We start from the raw sequence: 13,816 nt of genomic DNA on the forward strand, positions 1-13,816 counted from the left end.
AATTAGCTAAATGGGGTGGCTCATGGGCTGCACCTCTCATTCCTGACCTGGATGGGATTGCAGTGTACTGGATTGATGGCATCCACCTGGGCTGATGGGGTTTGTTGGAAGAAATCCTCTCCTCTTGTCCCTGTTCCCTGGGAGCTGAGCCTGGCTCCCCCAGCTGTCCCCTCCTGTCAGGGAGTTGTGCAGAGCCAGAAGGGCCCCCTGAGCCTCCTTTTCTCCAGGCTGAGCCCCTTTCCCAGCTCCCTCAGCCCCTTCTGGGGCTCCAGCCCCTTCCTTGGACACCCCCAGACATGGGAGATGCCCTCAGTGGGTTTAGGTCTCCTCTCTGTGTTTTTGTTTAAGACACTTTTGTGTCTAGGGACAATAAGCTAAGCTGGCCAGAAATTAACCCAGGATTCCTCTCTGCCATTTCTGAACCTTTAATGCCAATTCTGCTTCCCTTGTTTTCTAAGGTGTTTGTGAGGTGTGTGTCTGTAAAGAGAAAATGACTGAAAACAGCAGTTATCAGGGAGGAAAGCAAGCAAGAAACTTTCCAAAAAAAAAAAAGAAAGTGAGGTAGCAAGGATATCTCCTACATTCAGCTGTTTTTCTTTTGGCCCTTGATAGACTTCAGTCATTATTTAATTAACTAGGAATTTGCCTGTATTACAGAGGTTATTCCATTTCAGGTACTCCATTTCATCCAAGGATAATTTGATCTTTGGGTTGGACATATTTGAACCAGAGCACTGTGCAGAGTGCAGCAATAGATCTGTTTCATTTTCCTTCTTATTATTGGTAGCTTTTTTTTTACTCCTGGGCTAGTCCAGGCTTTCCAAAGCATTCCCTGTTCTCTGTGTGTTTGCTGCAGGGCCAGGGTGGGATGTTTTCCACAGGTCCCTCGGTGTACACTGCTCATCACCTCAGTGCTGCTGTATCACGGCTGGAACTGGAAAAGCCAGGCTTTAAAAAACAGGACAAACAGGCAATAATGATGCTCCTGAGTGAATTTTCAGATAAGCCATTGTTTTCAGCACAGCCTGAGAAACCTTGGTAATATGTTGGTTTAAAATGAAAAGGCTGAAGGTATAAAAGCCTTTAATAGTGGGATTTCAGAAGTGACAGTGAGGAGAATTTACCTCCTGTATCTGTGAATCACTTTGGGGTTTCGCATTAGATTTGGTTTAGGAACTTTGGAAGTAACTTCTGGATGGTATCCTTTGTGTTTATCATACTCATAATGTGTTTTGATTACACACTGCATTAACCTCTGCTTAAATCAACCTTATTAATCATGCTGAGAAAAGGTCATTAACATCTCCCAGACCAAATGCTGTATCCTCAGCTAATTATAACTAATTCATTAAAATGGTGTGACCTGTTTCCACTGGGATGCAATCCAGGATGCAACTCTTGGCTTCTTCTAGCCTCATAAAGCCAGTGTATCCTGAGCTGCTTTGAATTTAGAGGACAGACAGATTTTTGGTGTTTATTAACCTTGCTTGGAATCTGCTAATTTACGTGCTAAATTATGAAGATGCTAAAAAAACTCAAACCAAACTGAAAACACCTTTCCTGCTATATTTTGCTCTGTTAGCAGAACATTTAGTTAAATATCCTTTTATCCAAAGGCATGCTCTGAGATTTCTGTTCCAGCATGGGCTTATTTCTGGAATGGCTTGGGAGGGAGCAGGATGCCAGGTCAGCAGAGCCAAGGAGGCTGCTCCCAAGTGCCCTCCGTGGGTACACAGACCTTATTCCTGGGGGAGAGCAGGAAGGCCAGGTTTTGTTCAGGTTTCAGGGCAGGAGGCCATGGTGGAAGGTGGTGCTGGGTCGTTTTTTTTCCTGTGAGGCTCAGAGATGAGGGGAAGACTGCTCTTCTGTCTAAAGGCTCTCTGTCTCTTGCAGACACACCAGCTGGACTACTCCACTCACTACCTGCGCCTGAAGTTCCTCATTGAGAACCAGATCCAGTTCTATGTACCAAAGCCAGAGGAGGAGATCTATGAGCTGGTAATGCTGCCCACTGGGCAAATGACATGACACTGGGTAGGACGCTGTTAATTAGTGTTTATCTGACATTCTGGAGCAGGCAGAGTTATGCTTTTTGCTTTGAAATTATGGTGCTTTTCAGACCATAGCAAATTGGCCTTCAGCAAAGGGATCTCTCTAAAGGTTTCATCCTGTGTTGGTGTTTAGCTCGTATTTGTGTGTGGATGTGTCTGGGGAGAGAGGAGGGACAGCCACAGGCAATGTGTGAAAGTCACTCTAAGGTCCATTTAAGCTTAACTTCCCTCCAAGTTGTCTTTTCCTGTTGTTCATGTTGTCCATGGAGGTTTTAAAGACATGGTGTGGAGGCCTGAGCACTTCATGTTACAGTCCCTGTCTGAGCTTCAAAGAGGGGAGAAACACACAAGTTGTTGGGTGTTTTTTGCTTTTTTTTCCTAATGGTGAGGTAAAGATTGAGGTCAAGAAGGTCTGGAGTTCTGTGTGAGAATATACTTCCTTAATTGCCTCAGCTGGCTGTTTTCATCTCGTTCATCTCGAAAGCAGACTTCAAAGGAATTTTGCCACGAGAGATTAAAAAAAAAAAAGACCAAACAGGATTAGTGTCATGCTTTCACTCTGTGATTCTACACAGGCACACTGTAAACCTTTTTAAAGTCCTTTTCATTGGTGGTTAGCTTACTTACAAAAATAAAACTTTGTTAATTATGGAGGCTTTTGCTCATTTAGCAAAGAACTTCTGGGATTTTCCATTAATGCTGTCAACAACAACAAAAAGTAGTGCGAAAGTGCTAGAGGAGTGCTAGGACTGGGAAGTGTGATATAGTTGGGGAAAATCAAAACTCAGAGGAGACAGCTTTTAGCTGCGTTGTCTGGAAGGACTTGGGGGCCTTGTATTGAGAGGGCGTAGGATTGACAGAGTCATCACTTACTGTTTATTCTGAAAAGCTGTAATTAACCCAAAACTCTGTCCCTGGGACTGTGCAGATGCTGGAAGGGAATGGCAGGATGCAGGATGATGTCTAATGTGTGGGTATTAAACCAACACACTTTGTATGTTTGCTTGTCTGTGTGGGCTTGTTTGGGGAGAGCACTGGAGTTACTTCCATGGGGCTGTAACTATTCTGTAATACTGAGTTTTGCAGTGCTGATAGAATTATATTCTATATTCTATCAGGAGATAAAATTATATTTTTATTAGGGAAACCTTTTGCAAACGAGTTCCTCTTCTTTTCTAAAGGAGTAGTTGACATTCTGCAGTCCAAACACTGAGTTTCAGAATGTTAATTGTTGTGAATTGCATTTTTACACGCTCACTGCAGCATGTAAACAGAATTAATATTCACCCGTGGGCTCTCGTTCACCTGGGGCTATGTTTTTTTTCCGAAGACAAAGGGCTGGTTTGTTACTTCGGTGCTGAAAGGCAGAGGGATTTACAGCTGGATGGAGGGACTTCTGGGCTATTGCCTAGGTGTGAATTTGTGCTGCTCTCCCAGGAAGAATGTTAATGACCATTTCAAAGACTTGGGGGCTTTCCTTGGTACAAATAAACATCCAGGTGTTAAAGGTGAAACGTCATGCTGAGGTATAGCAAATCTGATAGTCTGATAATGAAGAAATGTATTTAAGAAACAAAATCACTCCTTTATGATTTTAGTGCTGTCAGATAATTGAATTCCTGCAATGTCTTCATTAAAATAATAGAAAAACATTAAGCTATTACTACCTGTAAATGAGGAAAACAGGGCCAGAAACTGACTCAAGATGGTATTGACTGAGTGAAATAGATGCACGCTCTGTTTTGTGATGGGGGTGGGAAAACACTGCTTCCTCCTCTCTGTGTTCTGACAGCAGAGCTGAGTGACACTGCTAATGCCTCTCACACAGGTGGAGAGAAACTGTTTGATAAATAATGACCACAGTCCCTTTCTTCTGCCTGTAATTAAAAACCAAAAATCTGTTCCAAACGGTTACAATTGATGTGTCCTCCCACAGTAATATACTTTCGTGTTTGCTTTTTTTCCCCCTCTATTCAGCTATACAAGGAAATTGAAATCTGTCAGAAAATTACCCAGCACATTCAGATGGAGAAGTCTGATGCATCCTCTGATATTTATGGTGAGTTAGTCCCCGACTTGTTTTGCTGTTTCTCCCCAGTCAGTTCCAGCGCTAGCAGGTTCTTGAGTGCTGTTTACTGATGCACCTGAAAGGTCTCTTGAGCACAGTGAGAAAAGTACTTCTGATTCCTGAGCCACCCACAGGAACATTCACCTGCCCTGGAGGAGGACAGCTTTGTTTGGAGTGCTTTGAACGTGGCTTTCCTGGAGCTGTAGGATGCACAGGGAGTTTGCTTGTTGCTGTAGTTCCTCCCAGTGCCACCCACGGAGGGTGTGGGTGGGAGCAGCATCCTTTGCCAGCTGTCACATCTCACACAGGTTCTGCTGGGGGCTCTGCTGGGGCTGCCACACTGCCCACAGCCTGCAGGGCTCTGCAGCTCCACTGCTTCCTCCTTGCCCTCCTCCTCACTCCTTCCTCCTTGCTCCCCTCCTCTCTCCTCGGAGCATCGCTGTGGGTACGAGGCATCTCGAGTTCTGTGGCCAGGCAGCTCCACAGAGGCTCTTTGGCTGCTTCTCACCTGCCAGAGGCAACCAAGGTGGGTTCCTGGCCTGCCTGACATTCCTGAGGCTGGGGATGCCCGGCTCCAGGGTGTCCCAGGGATGCTCCAGCCCTCGAGGATGTCCCACAGAGCCAGGATCTGGCACGTGGCAGATCTGTGTGAAACATAAAGCAGGGGAAGGCCTCCCTGTGTAATTTCAGCAGAATCTCTCATCTCTGTGTAGTTCATACTTCTCAGCTTTCAGGTATTTCTGGTTACAGCCCTCCTGCCTGGTGAGTTTGCCCTTTGGCCTGGCAATTACAGTTCTGGGGTGTATTTTAGAGTTTTCTGTGTAACCTCCCGCACAGGAAGCCAGTCTGCATCTTTTTGCTGTTTATCTAAATATTCTGTTTTAATGAGTGGAATAATTCTGAATCCCCAAACTCCTTATTATACAGCTGCAGGCCATTGGAATACTGAGCTTTGCTACAAAGCAGTGGTACTGAATATTGAAGGCCTAAGAAAGAAATATTCACCAGCCCAGTGATGGTTCAGGGTTCATATTTATGCAGTGCCTGAAAGCACTGCAAGAGTTGGGGCTGTCATAGCATTTCCTGTTTATTTCTTTTTCTTCTTTTTTACTAAGTGATGAATGGGAAAAAAATGTGAAATGCACTGTGGTGTCCTGTGAGATGAGATCAGCTGTGTGAGGTGTGGGATGTAGCTGTGCAGTGCTCTGACCCTGCAGGGAGGGAATGCTAAAAACCCCCAAATAAGCTGACTTTTCTCTCATTTGAGGGGAAAATAGCCAAATGTGGTTGCCTCCAATTGGAAGGCAAGGATTTCTGTGGTCTGTATGTGTTTCCTTGTGTGTTTGTCCAGTGACAAGTGTGTACTGAAATCACACAGTTCTGGAGTAGTTTGGGCTGCACAGGGCCTTAAAGATCACCTCATTCCAACACCTCATCTCCGGGAGAGCTCACTGGGAACATTCTGTGGTGTTTCTGCTCCCACCAGTGTGTCTGTGGTAGGAAGAGGCACTCCTGGAGTGGAGTGTTGGATCTCTCAGTGGGAAGCTTTGCTGATGCCTGAGCACAGATGTTCTCACCTCTTTGGCTGGTACTTTCCCTCTTTGCCAGGGCTGTGAGGGCAGAAATCGGTAAGAATCCTTGGATTCCAGTTTGTGGATGTATCAGGTTCACCAGCAGCTGGTTGTGCCAGGGGCTGTGGGGATTACCCGAGGTGGATTTGTTCAGCTGTTGAGCTGCTTTGGCCACGTGCACTCAGAGATGCAGATTTTTGTTCCCCTGTCATCAGAACTTTGCAGTGAGGAGAAGGCTCTGCCTGGGTCACCACCCATCTCTTCCCACCTGTGTTTCAGAGTCCGTGCACGGTTTGATGATAATGTTTTTGGCAGGAATGCCAGCTTATGCAATCACTGTGGCTTCCACCCACTCCTGCCCTTCCTTTCCACCCACTCCTGCCCTTCCTCTCCCGCGGTGTTTGCGTGGAGCCCCGTGGAAGCCAGGCAGATGGGAGCTGTTCATTCCTGCTGTCCACGTGTGTGTGCAGCCTGCACACGCGCTGGGACGAGGTGTTTCTCTCCCGAGTGCAGGGCACTGAAGACACTGCTGCAGCTGGTGTGAGATCCAGCCTCTGTCCCAGCTGTGGAGGTCAAACAGGGCAGGGGCACACTGTCTGTCTGTGGAGGGGTTAACTGGGGGTGTGAGATGACCGTTTCCAGGCTGCTGCCAGCTGCCCATCTCTCATCTCTTAAAGCTGATGACAACCTGTGTAATTGCTCCTTGCGCCCTTTCTGCCAGGAATAACTGCAGGATTTATGGGTATGGCTGAAAGATGAATTAAGAAGCAACTGCGTGTGCATTTAGGCCTGATGGATTGAAGGAGGCAGAGGTCTTCTCATGGAGGAATCACAGAATCCCAGAATTCTATGGTTTGGGTTGGAAGGGACCTTAAAGCTCCCATTCCACCCTCTGCCATGGGCAGGGACACCTTCTACTATTCCCAGGTTGCTCCAAGCACCAGTGTCCAGCCTGGCCTTGGACACTTCCAGGGGTCCAGGGGCAGCCACAGCTGCTCTGGGCACCCTGTGCCAGGGCCTGCCCACCCTCACAGGGAGGAATTCCTTCCCAAGATCCCATCTAAACCTACTCTCAGTTTGAAGCCATTCCCCCTAGTCCTGTCACTCCAGGCCCTTGTAATGAGTCTCTCTCCATCCTTCCTGTGGGCTCCCTTCAGGAAAGCTGCAATTAGGTCACCCCAAAGCTTCTCTTCCTCAGGCTGAGCAATCTTAGTTCTCTCAGCCTTTCCTTGTAGGAGAGATGGAGCTTGGGGCTGCTTGGATGTGCTGATCTTGTCCCAGTGAGAGCCTGAGCTGTCCCTCAGCCTGGTTTTAATGTGTGGTGGTTGGCCCAAAACATCATTTCAGCTGAAAGGGCAACGCTCTTAGCAACTGATGCTTTGTGCTGACTCAAACTGCAGCCTTGGGCACACTCTGCTGTTTCTCTGGATGAGGGTTTTCCAGGTAGGCTTTGTGGTGATGACAACCAATAACTACTATATTTTACAGCTGCTCTTTTAGTCTAGGGCTCTTCCCTCTGCCAAAGCGGGTGTGTTGAGTGAGCTTCACAAATTTCATTTGATTCAGCCCGAGTAGCTCGCATGCAGGTTCCAAGTAGCTCAGTAAGTCATGAAAGGCCATATGCTTCTCACTTCCGAGCTGCCATGTTCTTCCCCCTCTTTTCTTCTTTTTTTTTTTGTTTTTTATTTTTAAATCATGGAAGAAAAAATAACGCTCAGCCATAAGGATCAGCTTGAAGGGAGTCCTAAAGTCAGGATAGGCTCCCAGCACATCTGCACCGCTTGGCTGGTGGCTGATTGCATGTCAAAACAAACGACTCCCCCCAGAGGTTTGTAAATGTTTTTCTAGTCTCTAGAAAAAGAGAGAGCAAATGGTTGCCTGCACTCATTTAGGGCGTAATGAAGTTTCAGAAAGGCAAATGTTCTGCTTTAGATAACTCTCCACAGTAAATAAACAACCTGCATTTAACTTGGCACGTCGTTATCTTACTGTCACCCACAAATGGCAGGAAAATCCCCCAGCCCAAAGCTCCCAGTCCCATTTGCTCTGTTTAAAATGAGGCTGTGTCAGCACTTCCACTCCAAGACTGTTCTGTAGTGAAACGCCGAGCTGAGACCTGGCAAATGACAGGTTGTGCCAGAAGCAGCTGAAAAGGGGAAGGGGCAAAGGGAAAGGGGCATTTTTACAAACGTGCCCAGCCCGGGAATCTCGAAAAGCAGAGGTCAGCTCTCTGTTCTAGCAGGAGGTGTTGTGCCTTGCCTGAGTTTGGGGCAGCACATCGGCCGTGGCTCTCGGATTCGCGGCTTTTGTCCTGAACCACGGCTCTGTGCAGCTTTGGTCTGCAAACAGCAAAACCTCCTGGAGTGACCTTTGGTGGCAAGAGAATTGGGAGTCTGTTCCAAGGCTTTGCAGCTGTGGTATCCTCAAACATGTAATTGGTATATGCACTCAGAAATTCAGTTTGGGTTTTTGTTAGAGCCACTTTCATTGCTGAACTTCCCTGTTGTGTTTGTAAAGGTTTGTGGGAAGGGAGAGGGGAGGGATTCCCGCCTGTTCATGGCAGGGACAGCACAGCCTTGGTGGCTGGGACACCCTGGAAGGGGCTGTTTTCCTCTGACCATCTCACTGGCTGTCTCCCCAGGTTTCTCTCTGTCCTCTGTGGAAGAGGAGGGGATTCGCCGGCTCTACGTGAACAGCGTCAAGGAGACTGGCCTGGCTTTCAAGAAAGGTAAAACACTTCCCAAAGCCCTCCCAAGTCAGTCACTGCCACACAAATACAGCAGGAGCATTGCTGTGGCTAGCATTACTGCCTCTGCTTCTGCTTCCACCCTTAGCAGGAAGCACACACTTGCAGCATGAGCCAGCAGGGATCCCCAGCTCGTCCCAAGGCAGAGCAGGGTCTGGTTTAGTGCAGCTTATCCAAGCTGAGGCCAACCATGCCACTCGTGTGCCAGTCACTGCCTCCCCTGCTGCACAGACAGGGGGCCAGGCAGCTGAAGCCCAACCACACTTTGAACTAGAGCACGGGGACCATGAGGGGTGAGAAGATTCTCATCTCTTCATAACCCAGTGGTGCATGCAGAGTCCTCAGAAAGACCTTCAGAGTTCTCCTGGTGAGGGCTTATATGGCCTTGCAGAGCTTATTCATCAGCTGGCCCTTGCCAAAAGCTGTTCCAAGGCTGCTGCCCCCCTTGGCCTGGTGCTGACTCTGGGACTCCGCTGAGCCAGAGCCATGGGAAAGTGCCCTGGCTGGTGGAGCTGGCTAGTGTGCTTGGGAATGAGTGGCCAAAGGGGCACAGTGGGGACAGAAGCAGGGAGGAAGGAACAGTGGAATGGGGGAACAGGGAATGAGAAAACGCCTGGAGTTGCACCCCAGCTTCAGAAACCCATGCTGGTGTTAAACATGAAAACATCTTGCTCTTTGCTGTCCCTCAGCCCCACAGTATGCCCTGGTGAACAGGATGGATATCCTGCCAAAAGCCCTGAGCAGAGCTGGGGGTGCTCCCTGCCAGGCTGCCACAGGGAAATGAAACCTTGTGGGTTCCTGTGTGGAGCAAAGCAGGCATTGGGAGGGGCTGGATGTGGGTTTCATCAGGGTCTGCTTTTAGTTGCTGCTGGAAGAGCAGTTGGAGTGGATGTGTGAGCACAGAGTGCCTCCTGTGGGGCTGCAGTGCAAGGACAGGCAATGAGAACTCACAGCTGTTCGGAAGAGACCTGAAACAGCACTGCTGAATGAGCAGCAGGCTACTGGGACAAGATTCCCTGAGGTGGCAGCAGGAAGGGAGGAAAACTCTCTGTGCCTCCCATTATTTACATGCAGTGTCTGCCTTTGACTGCACTCCCTCAGATATGAGAGACTGCATTTCATTTTCAATCTTTCCTCCAATTAGAAGACTTTTATTTTCTCCTGGTAATTTTTATGATTTATCCTTTTGTTTCTTCTGTTGGCCTGCCTTGGCAAGGCAGGCATTCCTTATTGGAACGGGAGCTCCTTGACTGCACTGAGATAGACGTGATGCTTTATCCCAAACGATCCAAAACAAAGACTACAAAGAGTAAATGAAGCCCCAGATCCAATGGTTATGGTTGCAGGCCTTATTAGTGTGCTACTATTATGCCACAGAATCACTAAGTAGAATAAATTAAATAATGCGAAATGCTTGACTTGCCTTCTTTTGTCCTTCTTTCAGATATGATTTTACAGTCCATTTACTTCATAGCTACTCTATCTAGTTCATTTTATTCTCCCTGAAACTGCACACCACACTAGTTTCTGGGCACAATTACGTGCATTTAGGGAGATCTCCATTTTCCTAAGGAAGCTCTTTAGCCTCCTTCCTTCCACCTTTCTTCCTGGAATGTGGGTCAGTACTCTGGAGGATTCATTCATCATTTCAGGGTGCCAGGGCTCCCCCTTGGCATGGCAGGGATGGTCACCCCGGTTCTTTGGCTGCTGTCGGTTCCAGCTCTCATCCCTGTAAATGCAAGGATGGAGATGGGGAGGGTGCAGCGGCCGGGGGGCTCTGGGCACTGCTGTTCCCGGTGTGCTGCTGCCTGCCGGGCCCCAGGGATGATTTGGGATCAAAGCCCGCTCCAGCTGGCTGTGGCTGGTCAGGGAGGGCCGGGCTGGCTGTGGGGAAGGTCAGGATTCCCGTGTCACCTGTCCCTCAGCATCCCGGGGAGCGGGAGGCAGCTGCTTCCCTGCACATCCCCTTCTCCCTGGGGCGCTGCTGCTATAAATAACTCCTGGAATGGGGCTGGGAAAAAAGCCGTGACTAACTTAGCAAGGGCTCAGCTCTGCCCTCTGAAGATCCCTGTGCTGCCATGGGGTTCGGGAAGGGTCGTGGCGGGGCTGGGCTGTGTAGGGTGCAGCGTGCACCGTGAGGAAAAAGGGGATAAATTGTTGCTGAGGGACTTGCTGGGCACTCTGCTCTTGGGGTGGCACTGGAGGAGCAGCCAGACAGCAGGTCTCACAAAGGCCATCAGTTCTCAGTGTCGTTTGCAGTCATTAATGATTATGTCTAGACGTAAACACCGGTTCCTCCGTGTCACAGGCCTGAAAGCCGGGGATGAGGTGGTGGAGATCAACCAGAGAGCCGCAGAGGAGCTGGACTCAGCGCTGCTGAAGGACGCCCTGCTGCAGCCCGCGCTGTGCCTCACCGTGCGCACCCACCCCGAGCCGGAGGAGGGACAGAGGCTGAGCCAGCCACCCCCACGGCGCCCAGAGAACCCCTCAGAGCCCGGGGATGGTGCCCTGGCCTTCTCTGGGGGCAGCCAAGGTACTGGGGTCAGGACAGAAATGGCTCCTGCCTGCAGGTTCCGTGGTGGGAGGGACGGGAATTGCAGCCTGAGCGGGGCTGGGGAAGCTGTGAGGTGTCACAGGGCTGCCGACAGCCTGGGACAGCCCTGTCAGCACCAAAGGCACCTCACGTCCTCGGGCTGTGCCCACAGACACTCACAGAAACCAGCTGCTCCCTTCTGGGCCGCTCAGGAGATGCTTTGTCGTCTGGATTTGCCCACAGGATCTTCACGTGGCAAGGGGAGTGAGGGTTGAAGCATTCTGTGTGCACTTTGGGGCACCACTACGTCAGACAGGTCTCCAGCTGCTGGAGAGTGTCCAAAGGAGAGACAGGAGGATGGTGAAGGCTCTGGAGGAGCCCTCCAAGGAGCAGCTGAGGACACTTGGAATGTTCAGCTGGAGGAGAGGAGACTGAGGGGAGTCTCACTGGGGTCTGCAGCTTCCTCCAGAGGGGCAGCTCTGATCTCAGCTCCCTGTGAGAGGGAAGGGCTGGAGCTGTGCCAGGGAGGTTTATGTTGGATATTAGAGGGTGCTGGCACTGCCCAGGCTCCCCAGGGAATGGGCATGGCCCCGAGGCTGCCAGAGCTCCGGGAGTGTTTGGACACCACTCCAGGGATGGCCAGGGTGGGATTGTTGGGGGTCTGTGCAGGGCCAGGGGCTGCACTGGATGATTCTGGTGGGGCCCTTCCAGCTCGGGATATTCTGTGGCTTTGTGATTCACCCTCTGTGGGGTCAGCCAGGAGCACAGAGCCCTGTGTGTGTTGGATGAGATGCACGAATAACTCGGGGATTTTTAAAACCACCTGAAGATGGGGATTGCCATTACAGCGTGACACAGCCAGGTGATCCCAGAGCACACTGCTGTGGGAAGGGACATTCCTGCCCAGCCTGGAATGAATGACACTGCCCTGCTCAGAGAACCCAACCAGCAGAAGATTAACCTATAGCAACTAGGAATTGTTTGCCATGAGTTTGGCTTCCTGAATTTCTACTCAGTGCTCCTTCTAGATTTGACAGCAGAAGATGACCTCTTGCCTCATTTTTTTTAATTTAGAATACAGGAGAAATCAGTGGAATTGCTAGAGTGAAGTAGTTTCTAGGTAATCAGAACTGTTCTGAGCTGTGACTGGCTTTGGGGAGTGTAATATTCATAGCAAGTGGAAAAGAGGGAGCAAGAAAAGCTTCCACACAGCTTATTGTAAATCCCTCTGAGGGGACTGCTAAAAGCAATCTCGTGTAAGATGTGGACTAAAACTACACAGGCAGTTAAAATTCAACATTTTCAGGAAATTTTCCCTTTTTAATTTCCATGGCAGTTTACCCAGTTAGGCTTTTGTGCTGGAAAACCGAGGTAGTCCTGTACATTTTCATAGCTGGCCACAAGATGCCCCCATTTGCTGCTCAACACAGCTTTTCACAAGCCTCTTGTCTTTGCCTGTGATTTGTCACTGGAACCCTGAGTGCTGATTCCTCGTAGCTCAGCTTTTCCCCGAGGTGAGTGTCTGCCCCGGGAGCAGAGGGTTGGGAGCTGGGATTTGTGTGTTCACACAGAACCTGGTGCTCTCCTGACATTCCCATTCCTTCTAGGCACAGGGAATGCTGGGCTGGGATCTGCCTCTGTTCCCTCCAAAAGGAGGTGAATATTTCTGCAGGAGGAGTGGAGGTGTCCCTGACTGCTTCTGGAAGCGCCTGCAGTTGCCACATGAAATAATTCGGGCTGGCTTAGCCCGAGGTGGGCGTGAAATCAAGGCTCTGCACCCATGTGTGTGACTGGGAGGCAGGTGATCTTCCCCACCTTTCCCTCTAGTTAGGTGTTTGTAGAACATCTTGTTTTATTGAAGCCTTTCTTCTTCTGCTCCTGTGCTTTGTCAGGGATCCGTTACCTAAAGTGGGATCCACGTGACATTTTAAAAAGTGGTCTGTGCTTGTATTTGGGACATTGTGGTGTTATCTTAGATTTTTGTTCTTGGCTCCGCAGCTTCTTGCAAGAGCAGTCAAGTATGAAATACCCACTGACCTATTTATTTGTGTCCTTGTTGATTCCAGGCAGTTTGGCTGGCCAGATGAGCTCCATGATTTCTGCTGAATGCTTTATTTCTAGGACACAGATTCTGTGGCTGGCCCTGAGGTGCTGCAGGCCTCTCTCAGCAGGGTCACAGTGCCAGTGGGCACACAGCACCTGTGGGCACATCCCTTCTCCAGGAATCCAGGATCATGCTGGTGTCTTAGCATTATCTTCTTCCCTAGCAATTCTTCATCACCTGTGAAGGCAGCAAAGGGTAGACTTCATTTTTAGTATGAGGCAAAAGATACAGTGTATTTTCAAAATAGGAAAGATATATTTTTTAAGGAAGCTTTCCTGGTGCCTTGCTGCTCGTTGGGAGGTCTAGAGGAGCAAAGCAGGGTGGTGTTTCTGGGAGTCGACCTCCCTGGAGAGCCATCTGCCGGAGCTCCTGTTAAATCCCACATCTCTCACAGCCCTTTCATCATCTGGAACTCCCTTGCACATGCTGAGCTTGGGGCTGGAGCTGCAAATCAGCTCGGTGGCCGTGATTACTTCAGGGTGTTTGCTTAACAGGTTATTCTGGAAGTGACCTTGTGTTTTATATCTCTGATTGATGTGAGAACTGCTGTCCTGGGCACGATGGATGCTTTCCCCGTGAAACTGCGTTGCCTTTGCAGAGCCACAAGTTTTGTTCCTCTCATCTATTATTGCTTTTCCTGGCTCTGGGTTCTCTCCTGCTAACACAGCCTGCATGAATTTGGCTGAGGAGGATTAGCTCTGGTTCTGTCTGGAGCCCCACAGCAGGTTTTCCTTATTGCCTAA

At 49.4% G+C, this 13,816-nt stretch overlaps 1 protein-coding gene across 11 annotated transcripts in view; it reads left to right on the forward strand.

Annotated features, from left to right (window-relative positions):
• TIAM1 (TIAM Rac1 associated GEF 1) overlaps positions 1-13,816 on the forward strand; it is a 155,661-nt gene that overhangs the window by 116,786 nt on the left and 25,059 nt on the right. For all 11 annotated transcript variants that reach the window (XM_088051022.1, XM_088051018.1, XM_088051019.1 and 8 more), the window contains 4 exons: positions 1,894-1,998; positions 4,029-4,110; positions 8,332-8,418; positions 10,745-10,969. In XM_088051022.1, the coding sequence (XP_087907148.1) occupies positions 1,894-1,998; positions 4,029-4,110; positions 8,332-8,418; positions 10,745-10,969 (499 nt within the window). The remainder of the gene's footprint in view (positions 1-1,893; positions 1,999-4,028; positions 4,111-8,331; positions 8,419-10,744; positions 10,970-13,816) is intronic.

Source organism: Pseudopodoces humilis, chromosome 2, assembly GCF_049639895.1.
Source record: "Pseudopodoces humilis isolate 2021_Gansu_Grassland_sample_001 chromosome 2, ASM4963989v1, whole genome shotgun sequence".
NCBI lineage: Eukaryota > Metazoa > Chordata > Aves > Passeriformes > Paridae > Pseudopodoces > Pseudopodoces humilis.